The sequence below is a fragment of the Heterodontus francisci genome, chromosome 13, assembly GCF_036365525.1.
Source record: "Heterodontus francisci isolate sHetFra1 chromosome 13, sHetFra1.hap1, whole genome shotgun sequence".
In the NCBI taxonomy this organism is placed as follows: Eukaryota; Metazoa; Chordata; class Chondrichthyes; order Heterodontiformes; family Heterodontidae; genus Heterodontus; species Heterodontus francisci.
In genome coordinates, this window is record NC_090383.1 from 6,634,770 (window position 1) to 6,662,557 (window position 27,788).

The 27,788-nt window shown below is 43.5% G+C and overlaps 1 protein-coding gene across 2 annotated transcripts in view; it reads right to left on the reverse strand.

Moving 5' to 3' along the window:
• Positions 1-27,788, reverse strand: part of macrod2 (mono-ADP ribosylhydrolase 2) — a 916,639-nt gene that overhangs the window by 289,399 nt on the left and 599,452 nt on the right. For both annotated transcript variants that reach the window (XM_068044311.1, XM_068044310.1), the window contains one exon: positions 27,061-27,182. In XM_068044311.1, the coding sequence (XP_067900412.1) occupies positions 27,061-27,182 (122 nt within the window). The remainder of the gene's footprint in view (positions 1-27,060; positions 27,183-27,788) is intronic.

Sequence of the window (27,788 nt, forward strand, 5' to 3'; positions counted from 1 at the left end):
TAGGTTTCAATGAGATCATCTCTCATTCTTCAAAACTTTGGAGAATACAGGTCCAGTTTCCCCAATCTCTCTTCATAGAACAGTCCTGCCATCCCAGGAACAAGTCCGGTGAATCTTGGTTGCAATAATGAATCTATGGCAATAATATCCTTCCTAAGGTAAGGGAACCAGAACTGCACACAGTACTCCAAGATTGGCCTAACCAAGGTTCTGTACAATTGAAGCAAGACTTCACCCCTCCTGTATTCAAATCCCCTTGCGATAAAGGATAACATACCATTAGCCTTCCTAATTGCTTACTGCACCTGCATGTTAGCTTTCAGTGACTTATTGACACCCAGGTCCCTTTGTACGTCTACACTTTCTAATCTCTTACCATTTAAGAAATATTCTGCACATCTGTTGCTCCTACCAAAGTGGATAACCTCACATTTTTCCACATTATATTCCATCTGCCACGCTCTTGCCCACTCACTAAGTCTGTCCAAATCCCCTTGAAGCTGCTTTGCATCTTGCTCACAACACACATTCCCACCTAGTTTTGTGTCATCCGCGAACTTGGAAATACTACAGCTGGTCCCCACATCTAAATCATTGATATATATTGTGAACAGCTGGGGCCCAAGCACTGATCCCTGCAGTACCCCACTAGTCACAGCCTGCCAACGTGAGAATGACCTGTTTATTCCTACTCTCTGCCTTCTGTCTGTTAACCAATCCTCATGATCAACCGTGATCAGTGTTGCAGATTCCCAGTGAGCTTGATCCAAAGCTAAGTGCCAGCGACGCTGGTCTGCAGGTTTGCCAAGCCTATTTTTCCTCAATCCTTTCCAGCTGGGGTCTTTTTGACTAACCGAGTTGAATTTTTTGAGGAGGTCACTGATACGGTGGATAGACGAGTGTCTAGGGGTGTTGTCACAATGGATTTTCTGAAGGCAGTTCTGCACAAGAAATTATTGGCAAAAATAAAAGCACCTGAATTGGATGTAACCATGTGATACAGAACTGTAATTGGTTAGGAAGGAGGAGACAGAGAGTAGGGCGAAAGGAAATGTTCTCTGACTGGCAGGATATGACAAGTGATCTTCTCCAGGGATCTGTACTGGGGCATCAGCTTTTTACCAAGTGTCGTATCTAGGAACAGAGTTGCCTACCCAAGTTTGCAGCTGACACTAAGTTCAGAGGCACAGTAAGTTGTGTAGATGGGAACAAGTTAAAAAAGGGCATAGACTGACTAAATGACTAAGTCACACCGTGGCAGATGGAGTTCAATGTGAAGTGTGAGATCATCCAATTTGGTGCATATATAGGAATATTTTCTTAACGGTGAGAGTTTACCCTGATTAGAATAAATATGAGGGGAGCTTGGCAGCCTGTTCTTTAGAATAGAGACCTCAGCTCCCTGCTGGAGTCTGAACTCCAGTGTTTGAGATATAGCCCTCGTTTTAGTCTCCATTGGAGCTGTGCAAGAGAAAACAATTTTGTGTGTCCATATAGACAAATCATTAAAAGCTAGTGCATAGGTACAGAAAAGTGATCAAAATGGCTAAGAGAATGTTGGCCTTTATCTCAAGGGGGCTGGAAAACAAAGAGAGGAAATGATGCCTCAGTTGCACAGATCCTTGGTCAGACCCTATCTGGGGTACAGCATTCAGTTTTGCTCACCGCACCAGATAAGATATATTGGCCTCAGAGGGAGTACATCATTGACTCACCAGAATGATACTAGAGCTTAAAGGATTAAAGTTTGAGGACGGGTTGCATAAATGTGGCTTCTACTCCCTTCAATTGAAAAGGTTGAGGGTTCATCTGTTTAAGATGATAAAGGAATTTGATAGGGCTGATACGGAGAAACTATTTTCTCTGAGGAAGGGGGGAATCCAGAACAAGGAGGCTCAAGCTTAACGTTACAGCTAAGGCCAGTTCTTAGCAAAAGCAGTGAATATTGCACTGTTCAATTCCTTCTTAATTAAAAAAAAAAATAAGGTGGATAAATATCTGGTTAGAGTTGCATTTAAGGTTACAGGGACAAGGTAAAACACAAACCAAGGTTGGGAAAGCAAAGCAGCCAGAAATACGAGCACACATGTCTGTTGTACAACCAATGAACACTTGTATGGGCCAAGTGAGCTATCTGACCACTCAACAATGATCAGAGCGAGGAGTTGGACTGACATATGGACATTGAACATTGATTAATTATCCTATTAAATTCCAAAATCGCCTGCCATTCAATGATTAACTCATTGAAAAAGAGAGGCATCAAAAACCTGAGCAAAGTCAACTTCAGCTTGCTCTAGCTCAGTCGACCATATCTTCCCGACTTGGAGCCAAATTGACAATGGTGTTTGGCTTCCAAAGATAACAAAATTGCAGCTGGAGCCATCATTCATTCAATACATGCACACAGCTATACTTATACATCAAACACAGAATTTGAACCGGGCAGTGAAGATTCGAAGTCCTGATACAAGAGAGAGTCGAACCACCTCCCTTTAACATTCAATGTCATTACCATCAACAAGATCCCCCACCATCAACACCCTGGGGGTCACCATTGACCAGAAACTTAACTGGGCCGGCCATATAAATACTGTGGCCACAAGAGCAGGTCCACAACTGAATATTCTACAGCAAGTGACTTACCTCCTCACTCCCTAATGCCTGTCCACCACCTATACGGTACAATCAAGAGTTTGATGGAATACTGTCCACTTGCCTGGATGGGTGCAGCTCCAACAACACTCAAGAAGCTCGACACCATCCAGAACAAAGCAGCCCGCTTGAATGGCACCCCATCCACCACCATAAAAATTCACTCCCTGCACCACCACTGCACAGTGGCTGCAGTATGCACCATCTACAAGATGCACTGCAGCACCTTGCCAAGGCTCCTTCAACAGCAGCTTCCAAACCTGCAACCTCTACCGTCTAGAAGGACAAGGGCAGCAGACACATAGGAACACCACTACCTGCAAGTAGTGGGAACACCACTACCATTGTCTCTCGAGACAATGAGGCCACAGTGGGGCGGCACAGTGGCGCAGTGGTTAGCACCGTAGCCTCACAGCTCCAGGGACCCGGGTTCAATTCTGGGTACTGTCTGTGTGGAGTTTGCAAGTTCTCCCTGTGTCTGCATGGGTTTCCTCTGGGTGCTCCGGTTTCCTCCCACCGCCAAAGACTTGCAGGTGATAGGTAAATTGGCAATTATAAATTGCCCCTAGTGTAGGTAGGTGGTGGGGCATATGGGATTACTGTAGGGTTAGTATAAATGGGTGGTTGTTGGTCGGCACAGACTCGGTGGGCCGAAGGGCCTGTTTCAGTGCTGTATCTCTAAATAAAAATAAAATAAAATAAAAAAAGAGAGAGACTTCCTTCTTGAATCCTATTAAGGTTTCTTGTTCCACCACCCATGTAAAATCAAAACAGTTTCTAGAAATATTTACAAAACCAGTCCTCTAGGACCAGATTTGTGAGGTTGGGATGCAGTGCGGGCGCCATTCAAAAATTGTGGTACTGGAGGTCAACTCAGGAAGAGTTTCAAATTTTCGAAGTGCTGGTTGGGGTGGGGTGGTGGGTGGAAGGAGGGAATGGGGAACACACATGGCACTAATTAACAGCCCATTTCATTCCTTTAGGAGCTTGTTAAGGGGCCGGGGCATTTGGGAAGACAATTTTTACATCAGATTTCGGTAACCCCAACCAGCCTGGTGCACGTTAGTACAATGCTGTTGGGGTCACCGCGGGGAAAAAACAAGTTTGTTTCCATATGTGGTGAAATTAAATTTGAGGGGCCAACTAGCGCTGGGTCGAGTGCTGTACCTCCACTCAGTGTTTGTGGCCACATCTGGTACCATCCTGGCCCTTTCATGAGCTGCCTGCTCTCCTCCCAACATGGCTGCCGCCTTCCTTTGCCACTGGCACCAGGCAGGCAGCTCCCGCCTCCTGGAGGTGCTCGTCCCCTCTAACTGGGTGCCAAGCCCGCCTCCTGCCTAGTAAGGCATTAGCATTCAAAGATCGCGTCGCTAGAGTGACGCAACTGAAGCGCAGGGGTCAGGACCGAGAATTCATCAGGGTGTTAGGTTCCTGACGCCACTTCGAAAATCCAGCCCCCAGTGTCTCATGTGATACACTTCAGTGTTAAGACTGATATCTGTATGATAGCAACTGATCTAGAAAACAGGTCGTGTCAATGAAAAACGATGACAAGCTATGGTTGTAGGCTGAGGCACTAACTGGGAACGTAATGTAAAACTGGAATGAATATCTAATGACTGCAATGCTCCAGAGAGAGAGAGAGACTGGAACATTTACATGCTGCCCCTCAGCAATATTATCTGAAAATCAGCGTTCATTTCCATGTGGATGCTGAAGACACCCATCTCACCACGATCACCTCTCTCAACCCTCTCTACTGTTCTCAAAATTGTCACACTGCGCGTCCGACGTTCAGTACTGGATGAGCAGAAATTTTCTCCAACTAAATATTGGGAAGAGAGAAGCCGTTGTCTTTAGTCACCACTACAACCTCAGTTCCCATCCCTCTCCCTGGAAACTGCCTGAGGCTGAATCAGACTGTTTGCAACCTTTGTGTCATAATTGACTCCACAATGAGCTTCCGCCCACATATCCTTGCCATCACTATGGTCGCCCATTTCCACCTCCGTAACATAGCCTGCCTCTGCCCCTGCCTCAGCTATTCTGCTGCTTAAACCCTCACTATGCCTTTGTTACCTCTAGACTTTACTACTACAACATACTGCTGGCTGGCCTCCCATGTTCACCCTCTGTAATCTTGAGGTCACCAGTAATAGCTTTTTCTTAATAAAATGCTGCATGTAGTAGCATTTCTATTAAAAGGGTCACTTTGGGCATAGTGTATAAATTATTAAGCCATATTCGCTGGTTACAAAGCTTCTTTAAACAAATTATCTTCGATCGTATTGCTGCATTTATTCACCATTACAATGGCTTCAGTCATTTCTATATATCTTAAATTATGTTCCTTGCAATATTTCAATGGTTCTCAACATTAATAACAAGTTTGCTCTAGGGACGCACAAAACCGAACAGTAAACAAGCTGCAGATTCATGCTTGCTTTATGCAGCAAATTACAAGAGGCAGCAGTTGGCTAAGGGTTCTCATTAAGAATGCGACACTGCCTTACTTAGCTTTGGAATGTAAATCACTTAAGAGATCGACAGGGTAAATTTATCTTTTATAACATCCCTATTTTCTCCCCTTATATTTTCTTTGACTCACTGAATAATTTACCTGATTGCACCAGGAGCTTATTCCAAGTTCTGAACATTGCAAGATTGCCCTTCATGCTGAAAGGAATTTGCACAGTTTTCGTTTTAAGGATTTTATATTCTGCTATAATAATTTAACAATAATTTAATATTCTGCTGTTTTGATGCGAGTGTACATACAATGACCATTGTGAAAATAAGGACAACTGCAAAAAAAAAAAGGGGAAGCTGATGCCAGGCAAGACAGAATCTAACCATCTCCCCTTGTCATTCAACGGCATTACCATCGCTGAATGCCCCACCAAGAACCTCCTCGGGCTTACCACTGGCCAGAAACTTAACTGGATGAGTCATATAAATCTTGTACATACAACAATAGGTCAGAGGCTGGGAATTCTGCAACGAGTAACTCACCTCCTGACTCCCCAAAGCCTGGCCAGCATCTCCAAGATGCAAGTCAGGATGGAATACTCTTCAGCCTGGATGAATGCAGCTCCAACAACACTCAAGAAGCACGACACCATCCACGACAAAGCAACCCACTTGATTGGCACCACAGTAAACATTCATTCTCTCCACCACCCACATACAGTCAGTACCATCTGCATGATGCACTGCAGCAACTCGCCAAGGCTGCTTTTACAAAACCTCTCGACCCCATGACCTCGACCATTCGGAAGGACAGCGGCAGCAGGCGCACGGGAATATCACCACCTGCAAGTTTGCCTCCAAGTCACACACCATCCTGACTTGGAAATATTTCGGCATTCCTTCACTGTCGTCGGGTCAGAATGCGGGAGCTTCCTCCCTAACAGTACTGCGGGGGTACTTATACCACATGGACTGCAGCGGTTCAAGAAGGCGACTCACCACCACCTTCTCAAGGGCAATTAGGAATGAACAATAAATGGTGGCCTTGCCAGTGACACCCAAATTCAATGAATGAGTAATCAAAGCATGCCAGTCCCCGAAGTATTTTACAGGATTTAAGTCAATAAAGAGTCACACAGGAACATTCTGTATTGGAGCATGCACGTCAATTTAGGGTAAGTTACCTGTGTATTGAAGAAAAAGTCTTTTTATTAAATTGCTATTTTAAAACATTAAATAGAAAGGAAAATGTCATAATTGTTTCTCATCTATAGCTATTGTTGACTGCTATAACCATGGGCTCGGGTGCAGCATAAACACTGGCATAGACCAGCTGGGCTGAATGATTTGTTTCTGTGCTGTAGACTTATGTAAGATCTGCCAAGAGGGAGGATTTGGTTTTGATGCCCTGCAAAGCTGCTTTCGGTAACAGGCAGCATCAACACAGGCTGAAACGCAGTAGCACTCCGCGGACAGCAACCTGTGAGCCCTTGAGTGTAATGCATTTTGTGGATTTAGGTCGTTGCCAGTATCTGGTTATTTTTCTTAGGGTCAGCTTAGTTCTTCGACGCTGGTTATGGTTGTGGGATTGTTCGTGCCAATTCTACGCTTCATTTATGCAGAAGAATCGCCCTGATTCCAGACTCCAGAACAAGGGGGCATAGCCTTAAAACTAGAGCTAAACCATTCAGGGGTGATATAAGGAAGCACTTCTGCACACTAAGAGTAGTGGAAATCTGGAACTCCCCCCCCCACCCCCTACAAGCTGTTGAGGCTGGGCCTCAATTGAAAATTTCAAAACTGAATTTGATAGATCGGCAAGGTTATTAGGAGTTAGAGAATCAAGGCAAGTAGATGGAGTTAAGATACAGAACAGCCATTATCTAACTGAATGGTTGAACAGGCTCAAGTGGCTAAATGGCCTCCTCCTGTCCTATGTTCAAAGTGATAAAGCACTGGACAGCAATTCAAGGTAGGACATAATTATAGAATGCGGTCCTTCGAAACATGTATGTTCTTGCCTTTCAAGTTATACACCTAAAATTCTGGATATCAAAAGAAATAATGGCAAATTTTATTTCAAGAATATAAAAAGAAGAAACGCTCATTCAGCTCATCAAGTCTGCTGCTTCCCTCGACTTCATCCATTGTACCAACTGTAAACTACCTCTGGGGAAAGCTCTTCATTCATACTTTCAAAATCCCAAAGGTAATCAACAATAAGAACAATAACTTGCATTTACATAGCGCCTTTAACGTGGTAAAATATCCCAAGGTGCTTCACAGGAGCGATTATCAAAATTTGACACAAGGAGATATTAGAATAGGTGACCAAAAGCTTTGTCAAAGGGGTAGGTTTTAAGGAGCATCTTAAAGGAGAAAAGAGGTGGAAAGGTTTCGGGAGGGAATTCCAGAGCTTAGGGCCCAGGAAGCTGAAAGCATGGCCGCCAACGGTGACCACGCAATACAGACAACATTCCTTCTCTGCATCTTCGCCCAGTCATGGCTCCAACAGCACAGCATCATCGAAAATCCCACCAAATGATCATCCTGACCAACTCCTTCCACCAGGCTGCAATCAGACTTTTGACCAAGATTACACATGAACAAGACAAAACCTAAATGCCTACTGCTTACCTTGCAGAGTATCCGGTGCCTAGGTAAGAAAATTACACTATTTGTGAATTGGTGTACAAGTATGAATGACAATAAATCTAAGTCAATAGCTGGAAATATTTACACTATGCCAGTCACATTAAGGATCTCATGCACGTCTCAGCGCACCTGCGAAGTCACAATTAGCAATAGCAAAAGAATTTAATAATGGATCCATCTCTCCAAAGTGTTCTGAAACGGATCCCCCATTCCATTGGACCATGACAAATAAATGCTGGCAGAGCTGTAGTTACAATACATTTAACATAGAAAAATGTCCAAAGGCCATTCACAGAAGTATAATCAGATCGGAAGCAAAGTAGGAGACGTTAGGAGTGGTGACCGAAAGCTTGGTCAATGAAATGGGCTTTAAGGAGACCCTTCAATGAGGAGGGAAAGGGGGAGAGGTGAAGGGTGATGGCTGAAGGCGCAAGTACCAAAAGAGGGGCAAAGGAAGGAGGGATGCACAAAAGGGCAGAGTCAGAGGAATGGAGAAATTACTGAGATATGGAGAGGGAAGGCCATGAAATGATTTTAACACAAATATTAGAATTGTAAATTTGAGGTGTTGGGAGATCACAGCCAATGTAGATTAGTAAGGAAAGGGGTATTGGGTGAGTGGGAAAGGATACGGGCAGTAAAGTTTTGGATAAACTGAAGTTTGGGTATCATATTAAACCCAGACCAACTTTGTTAACATTTTGTACATCACATTGGTTCGATTCTTCTTTGGCCTCCTTGTCTCGAGAGACAATGGGTAAGCGCCTGGAGGTGGTCAGTGGTTTGTGAAGCAGCGCCTGGAGTGGCTATAAAGGCCAATTCTGGTGTGACAGACTCTTCCACAGGTGCTGCAGATAAAATTGGTTGTCGGGGCTGTTACACAGTTGGCTCTCTTCTTGTGCTTCTGTCTTTTTTCCTGCCAACTGCTAAGTCTCTTCGACTCACCACGCTTTAGCCCCGTCTTTATGGTTGCTCGCCAGCTCTGGCGATCGCTGGCAACTGACTCCCACGACTTGTGATCAATGTCACAGGACTTCATGTCACGTTCGCAGACGTCTTTAAAGCGGAGACATGGACGGCCGGTGGGTCTGATACCAGTGGCGAGCTCGCTGTACAATGTGTCCTTGGGGATCCTGCCATCTTCCATGCGGCTCACATGGCCAAGCCATCTCAGGCGCCGCTGGCTTAGTAGGGTGTATATGCTGGGGATGTTGGCTGCCTCGAGGACTTCTGTGTTGGAGATACGGTCCTGCCACCTGATGCCAAGGATTCTCCGGAGGCAGCGAAGATGGAATGAATTGAGACGTCGCTCTTGGCTGATGTACGTTGTCCAGGCCTCGCTGCCGTAGAGCAAGGTACTGAGGACACAGGCTTGATACACTTGGACTTTTGTGTTCTGTGTCAGTGCGCCATTTTCCCACACTCTCTTGACCAGTCTGGACATAGCAGAAGAAGCCTTTCCCATGCGCTTGTTTCATTCAGCAACGAGAGACAGGTTACTGATGATAGTTGAGCCTAGGTAGGCGAACTCTTGAACCACTTCCAGAGTGTGGTCGCCAATATTGATGGATGGAGCATTTCTGACGTCCTGTCCCATGATGTTCATTTTCTTGAAGCTGATGGTTAGGTCAAATTCATTGCAGGCAGCCGCAAACCTATCGATGAGTCTCTGCAGACACTCTTCAGTGTGAGATGTTAATGAAGCATCATCAGCAAAGAGGAGTTCCCTAATGAGGACTTTCCGTACTTTGGTCTTCGCTTTTAGACGGGCAAGGTTGAACAACCTGCCACCTGATCTTGTGTGGAGGAAAATTCCTTCTTCTGAAGACTTGAACGCATGTGAGAGCAGCAGGGAGAAGAAGATCCCAAACAGTGTAGGTGCGAGAACACAGCCCTGTTTCACGCCACTCAGGATAGGAAAGGGCTCTGATGAGGAGCCGCTATGCTGAATTGTGCCTTTCATATTGTCATGGAATGAGGTGATGATACTTCGTAGCTTTGGTGGACATCCGATCTTATCCATCCATCCATCCAATCCAATAGTCTGAAGAGACCACGGCTGCTGACGAGGTCAAAGGCTTTGGTGAGATCAATGAAAGCAACGTAGAGGGGCATCTGTTGTTCACGGCATTTCTCCTGTAGCCAGCGAAGGGAGAACAGCATGTCAATGGTGGATCTCTTTGCTCGAAAGCCACACTGTGCCTTAGGATAGACACGCTCAGCCAGCTTCTGGAGCCTGTTTAAGGCGACACGAGCGAAGACTTTCCCCTATGCTAAGCAGAGAGATTCCACAGTAGTTGTTGCAGTCACCGCGGTCACCCTTGTTCTTATAGTAGTATGAGTAGAACCAAAATAGTATAAATCACTATTTTATCATTATACAGGTCACTGGTCAGACCACATCATGAGTAATATATCTGCTGAGGACATGAGCCTGAACTATGTAAGAGTCCATATAGTGGCCTTGCAAACAATCCAGAGAAGGTCAACAAGAATGATTCCTAGATTCAAGAACCTCAGCTACTTAGGTAGACTTAAGACTCTTGGTCTATTTATCTCAGAGCAGCAAAGCCTTACATGTCTACAAAATAATTAAAGAGCTGGATCGCATGCCTATGGACATGTTACTCTAGTTTGACAGACTGGGGAGGGCCAGAGGAGATGAGTTTACACGATGGAAAAGTTGGAATCGACTGGATGTTGGGTTGGTCTTCTTTTCCCAGAGTTGGGATCCTCTGGAATGTGTTGCTGCCTGGTGTGGTGGGTGCTGTCTCTCTGCATTGTTTTCATGACAGATCCTGACCAGTCCTTGAAAAGGGCAGAGATCACATTATATAGAAGACAAGTGTCTTTTAAGAGAACACTTAGTCCATGTGATCTCCTGAACTAGTCTCAATTGCCTGAAATGGGTCAGAGAAGAATTTTTCAAAGTAATTTTTACCTTATTGTCCTGGGTTTTGCCTTTCCCAGGAGAATACGTGACTGTGAGGTGGGGAGTGGGGTATGGGGGTGTAGGGTGTGGGAGGCATCTCGTTATTATCATCTAGCCATCGTGAGGTGTGAGACAGTCTTCCTGAACCTGCTGGTCCTTTTCTGCCTGTAAATTTTGTATGTTTATAATGTATTAAAAAGTTAAATTTATAGAACAGTAGAACAGTATAGAACAGTACAGCACTGTACAGGCCCTTCGGCCCACGATGTTGTGCCGACCCTTTAACCTACTCTAAGATCAAACTACCTATATACCCTTCATTCTACTATCATCCATGTACCTATCCAAGAGTCGCTTAAATGTCCCGAATGTATCTGCTTCTACTACCACCGCTGGCAGTGCATTTATGTGTGATTCCTGCTTCGTACCCTATGGAAATGAACCTAGTATATTTTGACATGTTGCCTCTGGGTTTTTCTCACACTGAATTTAATCATCCATTTTCAAAATTTAAAAAAACCCAGCAGAATGGGATCTTTTACGTCCACCTGAGGGGTCAGATGGGGCCTCGGTTTAACGTCCCATCCAAAAGATGGCACCTCCAACAGCGCAGCACTCCCTCAGTACTGCACTGGAATGTTAGCTTGGATTGTGTGCTCAAGTCCCTGGAGACACCAGGTCCCATTTAAATGCTCAGGAGGTGTCAGTTTGAATGTTCCATTACTCATACCTTGTGTTGTATGGATAGAAGAAAATAACCAAAAATAAAAATTATTCCGCAGTACAATTTATTGAACAACTGAATTGAAAAGACATTTTTAAAAGGTGATAACCATGAAGGTTTTGTCATATTATTAAAAATTGATTGCCATAAGCCTTATATGGTCTATTACTATTCAGTGTTGCAAACAACAGAATTTAAAAGAGTGGTAAAACTACTGCCAAATCAATGCAGTTTCAACTTTTTCTCATTTAGCGATAAGAACAATTTGAGAGATTTAAAGTAATTGAATTTTGGAAAGTAAAAAAAAAGCTGAATGTTAAGCATCAATTTATCAAGAAAACATACAAGTGTAAAAGGACCAGTTATTTAAAGATTTCGGCTGAACAGTAGCTCCTTGAGAACCCAAGTAAGGGAAAATAGTCCTCCAAGTGACTAAAGTGCTGAATGGAGCCGAAAGTGAGGGCATAGATCAATGACATCTCACAATAAATGGGATTCTCATGTAAGACTATGTCCAGACGTTCTCAACAGTGAAATACACAAAGACAGCAATTATTTTCACTCCTACACATACCCATGAGGATAAACTTCCACCAAATCAGGTCTGAATATATCTTCACTGTAGTAAAACATAGTAAAAAGACCCAAAGCACTTCACAGGAGTGGCTATCAAACAAAATTTGACACTGAGGCACATAACAATAATCTGCATTAATATAGTACCTTCAACATAGCCAAACTTCGTAAGGCACTTAACAAGGTCATCAATAAAAAAAACTTTTGACACCAAGCCACAGGAGGAGATATCAGGATGGATAACCAAAAGCCTGGTTAAATAGGTAAGTTTTGAGCAGCATTTTAAACGAGGAGACATAGGTAGAGAGGTAGTGAGGCAGTGAGATTGACAAAAGGAAATTCCAGAGCTCAGGGCCAAGGCAGCTGAAAGCACGGCCGCCAATTGTGTAGCATTTAAATTGGGGTGCAGAAGCTACCAGAATTGGACGAACACAGAGATCTTGGAGGGCTGTACGGCTGGAAGATGTTACAGAAATAGCACCTTGTAAACCCACGATTTAACATCAATGATGCTTTTAACACACAGATGTGGGATTTTCCGAACAACTGTAAGGTAAAATAAATCTTCTAATTAATGGCCCCAGAGTGATGAGACATTTAACAAGTACAATTCAAGATTTTTAGGCATAAACAGCTGCTGTGGTGGGTCCACGCATTAACCCATACTGCTTTCAGTTTCTTGTTCTTTTTCTGTGTTCATCCTTATTTATGAGGCTGAGAAACATCATAAATGGAGCTGGTGAATTGGGCAGGACAGGAGAAATCTATTTTAAGTACCCTTTAACTTAAGACAAGAGAATAAACTGGAAATGGTGAAAATCGAATTATTTTATTTCCTCATATTTTACTTCTTGTTCCATTCATCCCCAACAGATTACCTAAAGTGTACAGCCTCTACACTGTGCCAATAATGATCTCCCAGTGCTCCTTGTTTGAAGTCCTGGAATGAATTTGTAGGTACTCAAAATGCTTGTGCAAGTTTGAAGCTTTGTACTCTGGGTTTTATTGACCACAGACGTCCCATACGTTCATATGTCAGCCAATGAGTTGGAGGTGGGGCAGGACTTGCAGCAAACAGTCGACTTTACAGCAGAGTCTAATTCAACAGCGCACTCTACAGAGTCAATTTAAAGAGTCTCTACAGACTACAGAAATCCTGACAAAACTGTAGCAATGTCTCCCGATGAAAGCAGGGTGATTGCTCCAGTAAAATGCAGAGAGTGGAGGATAATTACATCATACAAATTATGTGCGTAAAATTAATCCCAGTCACTTGCAGCAGTGCAGTCTCCAAGACTGACTGATGGGGCATTCATTCTGGCCAGGAATATTGGTGTCACTGTGCAGCCTACATTTAACAAGACAGTCCAATAGAAAGCAGTGATAGACAAATTTGCATCGGACTCTGCAATAAGATTGCATCTCCCTGTACTTCTGAGTTGAAAATAGTGAGCAAGAACTGCTAGTGCAGCATATAGCTGTTAACACTACTCAGGAACTTCTTCAAATGACCTTAACTTTGGTCTGTGAAGAAGGGTAGTTCAGGTTTATATGAATTTTTTTTGGCAAACATCTTCAAGCTCATTCAGGGCAGTACAGTGCCGTTTAACAGTTGTCTTCTGCCTATTCCCTCATCTGATGCTCTACAAGAAAGCCTTAGAAATTAGAGCTTGCAGTTTAAAGTCTCCACGTCAATAAAGTAAATATCCACAAGAGATACTTTGCTGTCAGGTCAAGGACCTGTCATGAAGGTGTTCCTTTGCAGATGCTCCTGTGATTGCCAGAAGTGCAAGGTGGATTGCAATATGTGCCCGTGTGCAACAGTACAGATGTGGATAGTCAACTCTGGGAAGCTGACTGGCACACTCACAAATGTCTGCACAAAACAATGCTCAGAAAGCAGCCTTCTTTTAAATGTAAGCCCCATGTGGTCAGAATTCCAGGGTGAATTAGGACATCAGGTCCCTGCTCCTCCACATGCACCTGCTTGCTCTTTAATACACCAAATCCCCCGGGATGGATGCATCTGGTCCTTGCAAGGAGTGGAATGGCTGACACAGAGTCATGCGAGATGGTCGGTTGTTGTCCGATTCTGCCTAAATAGTGGAGAAATGTCTGTTGGGATGCTGGCAGTAACGTGCTCCTTTGTATAGTGCTGGCGTGGCAATGTACTGGAGATCATGGTGGTGTGCTACAGTGTCTGTATAACAACAGCAACATGCATGTATATAGCACCTTTAATCTAATAAAACATCTCAAGGTGCTTCACAGGAGCGCTATCAATCAACATTTCACACTGAGACACATAAAGACTTGCATTTATATAGCACTTTCCATAATCACCAGACTTTTCAAGAAAGGAGGGAGAAAAGAATTAGGGAACTACAGGCCAATTAGCCTAATAACAGTCGTTGGGAAGATGCTGGAAACTACTATTAAATGCACTTGGAAAAGCATAGTATGATTAGAACAAGTCAACCTGGTTTTGAGGATGTAACTAGTAGGGTAGATAAAGGGGAACCAGTAGATGTAGTATACCTGGATTTCCAAAAGGCATTTGACAAGGTGCCACAGAAAAGATCAATATGCAAGATAAGGGCTCATGGCGTTGGGAGTAATATGGACAGAGGATTGGTCAACAGACAGGAAGCAATACTGCACTGGAGTGTCAGCCTTGATTTTTGTGCTCAAGCCCTGGAGTGGGACTTGAACCTGGAACCTTGTGACTCAGAGGCAAGAGTGCTACCAACTGAGGCACAGCTGACATATAAGGCAATATTAGGACAGCTCACAAAAAGTTTGGTTAAAGAGGTAAGTTTTAAGAAGTGTATTAAAGGAGGAGGCAGAGAGGTTTAGGGAGGGTATTTCAGAGCTTAAGGACCAGGCAGCTGAAGACACGGCCACCAATGGAGGAGATAATAAAATCAGGGATGCACAAGAGCCCAGAATTGGAGCAGCGCAGCAATCACAAACAGTTGTAGGGCTGGAGGGGGTTTCGGAGATGGGGAGGAGTAAGGCCAGGGATGGATTTGAAAATGAAGATAAGAATAATCAAGGTTTTGCTTAACAGGGAGCCAAGGTAGGTCAGCATAGTAAAATGTCCCAAAGTGCTTCGCAGGAGCATCATCAAACTAAATTTGCCACCAATGGGAGATATGAGGTTAATTGACCAAACGTTTGGTCAAAAAGTTAGGTAGTTGGATGTTAACCTGTTTCGGGTACTAAAGGGACATTTCTTAAAGGAATGATTTGCCTTTTCTCATCTTGACTGCAGTAATGTTTGATTCCCCTTGCTGATGTTGGCTGCCAAACAGAGGCCACACATCACAGTATCAGGTTCCTGAAGTAGTCTAGGCTTTTATCAGCCAGACTGCTGCAGACAATGCTGTTAGTCAACAATTCAATTCAAACCTTGGGGAATCAAAAGCATAAAGACTTTTATTTAAGCAAAATCATGCTTCCACTGTGAAGGGGATTCTGAATCTAGCGAGGTGAGCAGATTGTATTCTCATGTTTTCTGCCTAGTTGCAGTTTGTCTGCAGGCAGTGACTGTCACTTTATTTTTCTAGCATATCTGGATGGGTTAGAAATTTGCTATTTTTTTCTCTCTTCTCGAAAGATGGCAGTACCCAACACTCACATTTAAATAAGAAGCTATTGTGCTCCTTTAAGCACAACCAGCAAATGTAAATTTTGGATCTGATTTTATTTTGTTTGCCAGCTGTATATAAAAAAATAAGCTGGCTGGAGTTTTCGTTAAATTGTATTTGATTTCCAGCACAATTCGCCCGAAATTGGCAGCAAAAGAATTTCAAGTACAAATTACATTCAGGGCAACTCAAGTTTCTGTGACCTTTTGTTTTAAAAAAACATTTCATCAGAGGCAGCCCCAGCACACTTCCAGATTAAATTAATCACCGTGGTGAGTTTCTGCTACTGGCGTTCATTTGTAGGCCTTTGAGGAGGTTATTCAAATTAAGCTGGTTCTTTTGGGTGCAAGGACATTAATAGGCATGTCTTAAAAGCTTCTGAATATACTTTAAAAAAAAATTTACTGTGCTACTTGTTACGACCAAGGTGGGAGCAATGCACTGTCAATTCAGTCCCAGTACTCCACAGGTTGCAGCATATTATTAAAGTTTTCCCACCTAACTGGAAATCAGCTAAATTAAATAAAAAAAAATTAAAATTAAATTAAATTACCTTATTAACCCCCAGAATAAAATATACCAAACCTGGTATCTTTAGACAAAAAATTTACTATTTATTAATAAACTAAATCTCAACACTCTAAAGACCTGATAACTTCTTATTTCACCTAAGCCTCCCCATGCGCACACACACATACATTCAAAAAATAACAATGGTTAACTGATTTTTAAAAAGTGTTTCTTAGGAATAAAATAAGTAGCTGGGTTTTAAGTCCTGGTGAGTTACATTCCCGGTTGATGAGATATCCCAGAGTAGAGTAACCAGATGCCACTCAAAGTCTCCAGGCGAATTCAACAAAACAGTTTTTTTTTTAACAGTTAGGCATTTGAAGCACTTCGGTTTCAGCAGGCGTTACACAGTTCTTTTAACAAGGAGTATAGCCACAGGTCTATTTGGATTCTAAAATTGGTAGTTTTTCAGTAGAAACTTTACTGAGAATTCCAGCAAACACAAACAAATGACAGAGAGCCCCTCTTAAAGACAAATGTTCCTTTTTTCCAGGGTCTTTTTTCCCTCCTTAGGCAATACAGAGCCTGAAGATAAATGTAGATTTTCTTGCTGAGAGAGAGGGATCCTTCCTTTCAGTAAAGCACATGCCGTTGGTCTCTAGTTCAAACTAGTTGAAACCAATCTGTACCCACAATTAAAAGTTACAGTACACCATGTGACCTTCTCTCTCTCCTGCTTTGGCCTAGGACACAGGTGCCGCTGCTGGCACACTCTGCTCAGTTTTAAAGGCACACTGTTTTTAAACAGAGTCTTAAAGGCACACTGTTTTAAACAGAGGGGGGAAAAAAGGTTCTGTGACATACTGAATACTGTACACCAACATAGCTAGCAAATGGCTCTGTATAATTTTTTTAATAATCATTTTCAGCAATTGAAAACAGGGTTATTCACTGGTAGTGAACTGAACACTGATTAAAAATGTTTTTTTTGTGATAAACCCATTTTCAGCTGTATTAATCAAACTGTACCAAGTTACCACTGTAAAATATATTAAGGAACACATTAACTGTAAAATTTCATTTTTTTAAAAATAAAATTTTGTTCTAAAATGCTGCCTGATTGCACTGGTTCATGGCAGATTTTGTGTTCAGCTATATGTAAATTAATTTGAGTGGGGATGTGAGGGGAACAAAACCTCTCAAAACCAGCACAATTTTGGGGCACATTTGTGGCCAAAGCTGACAGTATTCCCGAGTGGAGAAAAAAACACTTCCTTCCACCACTGTGTGCAGAATCTCTGTATGAAATTGGCTATGAAAGATACAACTCTGAGTTCAGCAAGTCAAAGCAAAGCAAAAAGGAACAAAAGACATTCGCAGCTTGTCTCACATTTCCTGCCACAGCATAAGAGACACTTAGACAAATAATTTCAACTACAGACAAAAGGGAGATACGATTTGAGCCTCTTTAACTGAAGTGCATTAGGAGTGCAGGTTTAACCAGGGAAGAGATAAATAGATAGCACCAAATGATATTCTGCAAGAGAGCAAATATGACCGTGGCAGCCTAAGTGAGGTACATCATAAAGTAGCTCTGCACAACCATCTTAACCTAGGGTCACATTATCTGCTAGATAACTAAAAGCACTGATGATCGGGTTTTACACTTGAAGTTTTTATCACTGGCTCAATGCAAGTCTGTGTTCCCCACCCCCATCAAAGTAGCCACTTAGGATCTGTAAAAATATAGCACTCAAGACTCCCAGATCAAGCTCACAAATCTGCACTGTGGGGATTCAGAAGCAAATACCACGAAAACTATTTTTCTCAAACTGATTATCCTGATGACATCATTAAGATTTAATATGGTTACAGCTAACTTCAGCTGAGTGAAAGGCAGAAATCTGAATGTCAATTTTAAAAACATATTGTTAAAGAAATGGCCAAAACCTCCACTTTTTATTTCAAGGAGAGAATCTGACAACAATTTGCAGAGTACAGCACAAATGATTGATCAAAAGTGCCAAACTGCTGCCTTGATATGCCCGCCCCAGGATGCACGTACCTGTCACTTCAAAGATATCCAAAATTGCAGATGTCTTGAGTTTGACATCTTAATTAATGATGTTAATCTAGATTTGGATATGTTATCTGACCCGATCATAATTCAGAAGAGGATTCTCTTGTGCCTCATCAACAGTGCGAATACAACATGGCTTAAACATGTGCGACTGGATCTTAAATTAATTACACCTGTTAAATATGAAACCAAAGTAATTTTTATAAGATGTCCCCCCTTAACAAGAGTTATCGTTTGAAAGCCAACAAAACCAGTCTACCTGACAGAACCAATATTCAAATAACAAGTTTTTTGAAAGCAAAGTAGTGAGGACTTCAGTGCAGTTTAGGTCTTATTCTCTCTCCTGCCAATATTTTTCCCTTTCCCTCATTTACGACAGGTGCCAACCTCTCATTGGGGATCAATTCCAGATGTGTGGGCCGCTACCTTATCTGTGGCCAGCATTCATGTGTGACCATTGACAGCAACAACTTGCATTAATATGCCACTTTTAACATGGTAAAAATGCCTCAAGTTGGTTCATAGGAGTGTTACCAGACAAAATTTGACATCTAACCACAAAGAGAGACATTAGTCTCTGATGAAGGGTCACTGCCTTGAAATATTAACTCTGCTTCTCTCTCCACAGATGCTGCCAGACCTGCTGAGTATTTCCAGCGTTTCTCGTTTTTATTTCAAATTTCCAGCATCCGCAGTATTTTGCTTTTATATAAGAGACACATTAGGACAGGAAACCAAAAGCTTAGCCAAAGAGGTAGGTTTTAAGGAGCAACTCAAAGGAAGAGAGAGAGGTTTAGGGAGAGAATTCTTGATCTTAGTGCCAAGACAGTTGGAGGCAAGGCTTCCAATAGTGGAACAATAAAAATTGGGGATACGCAACAGGCCAGAATCAGAGGAGCTCAGGAGGCTGTTCAAATACAAAGGCCTCAACCAACATCATAGATGTGCATTCCTAGCATGGGCTTGCTATTTTTCCCCTCCTGAATTCAGGGTTCCAGAGGAATTTTTTTAGTGTTCCAGCCACCACCCAGGTAAGACCAGCTAAGTCACTGTAGGTGGAAAGAGGGGAATTGAATCTAACACATTTATGGTCTCTATGACTTGTATACTTAGAGCATAGATTAAATTTGGTTCCTATTCTAGAAGGCAGACCTAATTAAACATTTTATTTGGTTAAAAAGTGATAATTAGCTTTCACTTGAATGTTAATTGAAGCTGATCAACATATTGCCAGAACCCTTAATTTTGCTAATTGTGTCCAGATTGCATTTATTATTAACAATTTACATTCAAACAACACACAGCTCAGTAATAAAGGGCGATAAATGATGGTTCAGCATCTTTAAATGACCTTCAGGAGCAGTACAACTATTAATTAGTAAACTGTGTCCAACATATTGCTGCACATCAGTCCTGTCGACTGTGCCACCGATTATCCCCTTCAGGCTGCTAGGACCCAAAAGTCCCCTTTACAAAGAACAAAGAACAGTACAGCACAGGAACAAGCCATTCGGCCCTCCAAGCCTGCACCGATCTTGATGCCTGCCTAAACTAAAACCTAATGCACTTCCGGGGTCCGTATCCCTCTATTCCCATCCTATTCATGTATTTGTCAAGATGCCTCTTAAACGTCTCTATGGTACCTGCTTCCATCGCCTCCCCCGGCAACAAGTTCCAGGCACTCACCACCCTCTGTGTAAAGAACTTGCCTCGCACATCCCCTCTAAACTTTGCCCCTCTCACCTTGAACCTATGTCCCCTAGTAACTGACTCTTCCACCCTGGGAAAAAGCTTCTGACTATCCACTAAATAACTTTGTAAACCTCTATCATGTCGCCCCTCCACCTCCGTCATTCCAGTGAAAACAATCCGAGTTTATCCAACCTCTCCTCATAGCTAATGCCCTCCAGACCAGGCAACATCCTGGTAAACCTCTTCTGTACCCTCTCCAAAACCTCCACATCCTTCTGGTAGTGTGACAACCAGAATTGCACACAATATTCTAAGTGTGGCCTAACTAAAGTTCTGTACAGCTGCAGCATGACTTGCCAATTTTTATACTCTATGCCCCGACCGATGAAGGCAAGCATGCCGTATGCCTTCTTGACTACCTTATCCACCTGCGTTGCCACAAATACAAATAGTCACCAAAAATCCCAAGAACCATCGACGCCACCTGTAGAATTTTCCCAAAGACCGCAAAGTGTTTGTGCTCCCAGCCGAAGATGCAGAAGCCATAAGTCAGACATTGACAATTGACTCCTCCTTCTAAACTCTTAATGTGTGCCTGTGCCACAAGGCAGCACTTTGCCGAGTGGATGATAAATGAGACACGACTTGGGTCCATATAAGTCCGCATCTTTTACTAAATGCGCTGGGAGTAGAGAGAGTGAATTCATCAAATAAAATATTAATTTAAATTAAACTCAAGGGCTGCAAGTTCTCCCTCTCTGTTACTGACACAGCACTGTTGTTATTTTAAGCCATAAGTGCACATCTTGCAATGTCTTCTTTCTTATCGTGAACTTGGCATGAAGACGGAGGTAATCTCTTTTTTTCATTTGCCTGACGTGAAGGGGCTGTGGAGATGAACATGAATTCTGACAGATCTTTACAAGCTGCAGCTCGGACACTTGCTGTGGTAATGTACTGATCATCATTTGTCAGAATTTGTTTTTTCCCGCGGCACCGCCACCACCCAACCCCCCCCCCCCCCCGCCCCCCCACACACACACTCCCGCCGACTTGAGTAAAAGCCCTGTTGTGGCTGGACTTGTCCAGCTTTTGTTCACAAATTTGTTCGAATGGAGTGGCCTACTTAATTCTAATCAGCCGCAGTTTCACTCTGCTGTAACTTAAACTCTCTGTAAGCAGGCAGCATAGATAAAAGGTGCAAGAGGCTGAAGCACTGAAGAACTAGTTCTTCACCAGCTGCTAGAGCTCAGTTTATGGGTTTATCATACGTCAGCTAGCAGATAGAGTCTGGGTTGTTGAAACAGGAGGGAGAATGCTTAGTATTAAATTTCCAGATGGCTTGACATGGAAAGACTTTGCATTTATCAAGAGGTCTCTTCAGTTTCTGAATGCAGCCACTTAAACTGCCTCGGCTAACACCAATGTAAATACTGTGCTAAATAAATCTAGGTCCCCTTACTAGCAGTGGGAAAGGTGGGGCAGGAGATAAGTGACGGAAAGACGGTAAATTATTTTTTTTACTGAAGAAAGCCAGGCTCAACTCCCACAGCAGCTATTTTGGCAGATATTGTAAAAGCTGACAGAGCAGTTTTTCAGCTCAAATCACAGGGTGAGCATCAGGAATTTGCAGAATGTTTTTCATCCCATTTTACATCGACTGCTTAAAAAGTCACAGCAAATGGCATCATGTAGGTTCAGCAGGGAATCTCATGAGAGAATGTCAGGACCTGCCGTCAATTCAAATCATCACCTATGAGATGAAAACTTTCCCAAATGGGGAGTTGTGGGGTGGGGGGGGGGGGGGGGCGCGGTGGGAAGTGTTCAATATATCTTCAGCATTCCTGAACAAATCCCTTTTAATCAGCTTTTAATTCATGTGACTTTCATTCCTCCCCCATCCAACTGCCAAGCATGCATCAGAGTGATTCTATTAACCATAATGTGCTCCAAGTTTAGCAGAGCTTAGAAAATGTAGCATGTTGTGAGTTCTACTTGGGAGGAGAATAAACGTAGGCCTCTTATGACTAACTTAAGCAGGTAGTGGGCAGTCGCCTCCTCGTAGCAGATGTAATGTACCAAAACGCTCTGCTCCGTATGATCAACGTGTACGCCCCGGCTCAAAACAGCGAGCGGCTGACCGTCTTCCAACAGCTCCCACTGCTGCTGGCAACATCCAGGTCGGTCATCCTAGGCGGTGATTTCAACTGCATTATCGATGCAGCTGGACGATCCGGCAGAGACGTCAGCAAACTAGACACCACATCCAGACTCCTGATGGAAACAGTAAAAGATGCCAAGCTGCACAACTTGTTCTGCAGCCCTGTAGCGTAGATACCCTGGGCAAGACCGGACGTGTGTCTGCTCATTCCAGGATTGACTTCCTGCTTGTGTCCCGAGCTTTCACGGTCAAATTCACCAACATCAAGCCTGTTTTCTTTTCTGACCACTGCCTCCTACTGATCGATTGACCTACAGGATGACCAGCAGGTTGGCAGGGGGACACGGAAGCTGAATGTAAAACTGCTGAACCCAGAGAACAGTGTGGAACTCAAAAGGGATTACAAAAGGTTCGAGAATTGTGAAACCCCTCTTTGAGTTCTCAGTGCACTTGTGGGATCTCGGCGAACATCAAGAGGTTCTTTATCCTCAAAGGTGTTCAGAGGGTGAGAGAGAGACATAGGGAAATGCTCTGACTCCAGAGAAAAATTCAGAATCTGCTCCTAATCCAGTCGATGGGGGTCGAGGTCAAGGAGGATCTCCAAGAGGTGAAGAGCCAGCAGGCCTTGCTCTTTGCCACGGAGGCCTCCAAGATCATCTTCCGGTCCAGAGTCTGCTCCATTGAGCAGGATGAAATGTGCTTGCGTTTCTTCTTCCAAAAGGTACACAGAGAGAGCTCTGTGATCAGCAGCCTGAAGGAAGAGGATGGCTCGGTAATGTCTTCTCAGTCTAGCATACTAAGGATCAGCAAATCCTTTTAAGCTGGGCTGTAGGACGTGAAGCCCACGGACAGCATGGCCTCCCAGTCCTTCCCATCATCTATCACAGAGGTCTTAGATGACAGTACATGGTACAGTCTGGACAAGCTGCTAACTCTGAACAAGCTGACAAAGGCCGTCAGATCCTTCGAGACGAGTAAAACTTCCGGAAGCGAGGGCTTACTCAACTCTGTGGGACTGGATCGGCCCAGACCTGCTGGAAGTATATGAGAGTATACTTCTGGTCAGCAGCATGTTTGAATGGGGTTTGGGGCAGGAGTCCACAATTGATTCAAACTGCTCTACACAAACATCAGTAGTGCAGTCACAATAAATGGGTGGAAATCAGAAAGTTTCCCACTCAAATCTGGAGTCAGACAGGGATCTCCTCTCTCCCCGACTTGTTTGTTTGCCATATCGAGCCTTTTGCTGAGTCCATTAGGAAGGATATGGCCATTAGCGGGGTGACAATCCCAGGCAGCGGTGGCACTCAGGTCTAAGCCTCCCTGTACGTGGACGACGTCGCTGTCTTCTGCTCGGATCCGCCATCCGTTCACAGGCTGAAGAACATCTGCGACCAGTTCGAACTGGCCTCGGGAGCCAAAGTGAATTGCGGCAACAGCGAGGCCATGTTCTTTGGGAACTGGGCTGACCAATCCTCAGTCCCCTTCACTGTCAGGTCAGACTACCCGAATGTGCTGAGGAAATCATTTGGAGGGGCCGGGGCGCCAAATCCGGGAAGGAGCGAGTAGCCATGGTAAACCAGAAACTGGGCACGTGTGAGCAGTGTTCTCTCTCCATTGTGGGTAGGAGCCTGGTCATCAGATGCGAGGCGCTCACATTGTTGCTGTACGTGGTGCAGGTCTGGTCCATACCCCACTCCTGCACCGCGGGCAGTCACCCGAGCAATCTTTCGCTTTACCTGGAGATCGAAACGGGACCATATCCGGAGGGACACAATGTTCAAGCCTCTGGATAAAGGGGAAAAAAATGTACCCAACGTCACCCTCATCCTGTTGGCCACCCTTGTGTGCGGTTGCATCAAGCTGTGCGTAGAACCCCCAGTACGCAAACACCAAGTGTCACTATGTGCTGAGGTTCTATCTGTCCCCTGTGTTATGAAGGATGAGTCTGGTCACATTGCCACGGAACGCTCCATTCAGTTGGACTGTGCAGTACCACCTATCCTTCGTGGAAAGGTTTGTGCAGAAAACATCTTTGACCACCAATCCAACAGGTAATGGTCTACACGGAATGTCCTCAAGGCCCTGCAGGTAAAGGAGATGGTGGATCCTGTCGGATGGTTCCTCGAGCAGACTGCCAAAGTCATTTGGCAGAATGCCCCATCGCCAGAACTTTCAAACAAGCACCAAGATGTAGCTTGGTTGGTGGTGAGAAGGGCCCTCCCAGTCAGATCCTTCCTTCATACCCGAAGTCTCACTGCCTCCGCATGCTGCCCTCGAGGTGGCTGTGGTGGGGAAGAGACCATCGTCCACCTCCTTCTGGAATGTGTCTTTGCAAAGCAGGTGTGAAAAGAGATGCAGTGGTTTTTGTCGAGGTTCATCCCGAGCAGCTCTTTAACACAAGACGCTGGGCTCTACGGACTGTTCCCAAGGACGCACACCAAGATAAACATCAACTGCTGCTGGAGGTCAATAAACTCGGTGAAAGATGCTCTTTGGTCTGCCCGAAACTTGCTGGTCTTCCAGTACAAGGAGTTGTTGACAATCAAGTGTTGCAGACTGGCACATTCCAAAGTTCAGGACTACGTGCTGAGGGACGCACTAAAGCTTGGGGCAGCCGCCGCAAAGGCTAATGGGGAATCGTCACTGTGTAAGGTCCCTCCGCTGTAGTGAACCGAGGGGCTGGAACCCGTGTAAAACCCCTCGGGCTGTATGCACCAAATATGCTTTTGCTGCGTAATGCAAATGTACATTGCATGTGAAATGGAATGTAAAGAGTTGTGAGGAAACTCACTTTCTGTATCGAAGGAATCTGATCGCTGTTGTACTTTCCGAAATGTCAAATTTGAGCTGTTTTGTAATGTATTTTTATAATTTTTTATGAATAAAGTATATTTTTGGGGACAAAAATGACTAACTTGTGCACAACTAAAGAATTAAAGGAAAAGACATTGCTACTCTTGAAGAGTGGAGATTCATGCCCTGGTTATACTGAGGTTCACAAAATAATCCAGGCTCACTATTGCAAATCCATGCAGGTAAATTGAGTCCAACAACCTTCCTTTAATTTGCCATTGGAGGTTGAATGGCATTGTTTTGTATACTGGATTGAGAAACTAGCTGGAATATATAATATGGAAAGAGGCCAACTAGTCTGTGCTGCTGTTTATAATCCATACGAGTCTCCCCCCCCCCCTCGACCATTCCATCTGCCTCATCTTAGCCTTTCAGCATATCTTTCTATTCGCTTTTCTCTTACGTACTTGTCTAGTTTCCTTTTAAAGCGTCTAAGTTATTTGCCTCACCCACTTCCTGTGGTAGCGAGTTCCACAGTCACCACTCTCTGGGTGAAGAAATTTCTCCATATTTCCCGAATGGATTCATGGTCCCTCGTTTTGGTTTCTCTTAGAAATGGAAGCACTCTCTCCACATTTATCTGTCTATCCTGGTTATAATGTGTAATCAAAACATGTGTAGAATATAAAAACATGGTTATGCCACCATACCACATGGCGAGACCATATTTTCAAATACGGCATTGTGTTCAGTTTTGTGCACCCCACTTTAGGAAGGATGTACCAATCTTAAAGGAGGCCCATGACAATTCACCACCGTGCTACCTGGGATGAAGGGAGGGACAGACCTATAACCAAACAGTGCAGAAACTTGGGTTATATTCACCAGAGGTGGGAAGGTTAAGAACTAACCTGATCAATAGGTTTTAAAGACTAAATGGACTAGAGGGTCCTTGTGAGGGTGCAGAGGAGATTTACTAACATGGTTCCTGGGATGGGGGATTTTAGTTACAAGGTTAGGTTGGAAAAGCTGGGTTTGTTCTCCTTAGAACAAAGGAGATTGAGGGGAAATTTAATAGAAGTGTACAAGATCATGACAGGCTTAAATGAGTTAGACAAGGAAAAACTGTTCCCATTGAAAGTTTTGGGCAAAAGATGCAAGGGGAACATGAGGAAGCACTTTTTTATGCAGCGGGTGATGACCTGGAACTCGCTGCCCACAAGTGAGGCGGAAGCGGAGACAATCACTGACTTCAAAAGGAAGTTGGATGGCCACCTGAGAAAAATAGACTTGCAGGGCTACGGGGATCGAGTCGGGGAGTGGGATTGACAGCATAGCTCTGTGGAAAGCTGGCATGGACTCAATGGGCTGAATGGCCTCTTTCTGTGTTGTAAATGATTCTATGACTCCACTTGCTTTTATGTTCCGAACTATCCCTGCCTCTGTAGCCAAAGAGAGTAGAATTGCCCCAGTTATGCCCTTATGTTTGGTAGAGATGAGTGAAAATACTGAAGATATGCTACAAATTCTGGCCAAGGTATATGGCACAATTCCAACAGACAAATTGAATGGAACTGATGGAGATATTGTACAATCTCAGTGAGACTGAGTTAGTTGCCCAAGGTATACTGTTTGACCTTCGTGGAAATTGCCCAGAGTACTTGGGCAGTTTCATGCAATCTCAAGGAGGTAGATTAAGTAAAGCTGCACTGAATATACCATATCAGCCCCTCACAGAAATAGACATTGTACAACTGCACAACATTGTAAATGTGATATGAATGATTACATTTAATCCATGTTTAGAATATGTGCACAGTGTGTAGACAGGGAGACAGACAAAACTCATTTGACTTGAAATCAACAGTATCAAAGGGCGAAGATTTGAATCTTTCTAAATAGTGGAAGAAACATTAATAATGTAAAGCTATAATCATCACTCGATAGATGTTAAATCAGTGTTCACAGTCAAATACTGCACAGTGTAGGAGGATTCCCAGTTCCCCGACCTGACTTTCTAACAAACTGTGGCTCTTTCAAGACCTTAGATGTTGCATTACAATTAGATTTAGAAAGCTGAAGAGAGAGGCACCCCATTATGTGTAATATTTAACTGATCACTGCAAGGGGAACATAGACTGCTTGTGGCGTAACACTTACGATAGATTTTAGCCCTTGAGCCTCCAACAGCTTTAGGGAGGTCTCATAGCAGTTTCTCAACTGTCGTTTAAGGCGCTCATCACAGTTCCCTCTTGCTACAGGTCCCACAGTGTGGATGACATCTAAAAACAAAAAGGAACAAAGATTTTCAATTAGAATCATACAGCAGAGAAGCTGGCCATTCGGCCATTGAGCGTGTGTCAGTTCCAGCCATTGCACAATTCCTCTTGAACCTAAAGCTGGTCAACAAATAACCACAGAATGATAACAAAATGTTTTTTTTTTCAATAAACCGTGGTACTGGCACTTTTAATATTTTTTTTAAAAAACATTTTTGCAACCTACACACTGAGGAATGTTTAACTGTTCAACTTTACCAAATTCAGCAAAATAAATGTATTTGTCATTTTTTCATAATATACCTACAATTTACAAGAAAAATATTACCACTGATTAATTTCACATCAGTAATACTGAGGAAAGGAAGCTAAAAATACCTTCCAGTATCTGACATGGTTACATTTGAGCCAGTGATGAATTTGGAATCTGCAGGTGAAATCAATTAGATTTTCCTTTTATTCATTTTAGCTTCACATTCAATCTATAATCTTGCTATTTCATGAGCAGCATAATAAGACAGTTACCTGCCCACCAAGCCTAATTTCATCACTGTCAACTACAAAGAAGGAGCTATCTCACTACATTCCATTCAATCATCAGCAAAGACA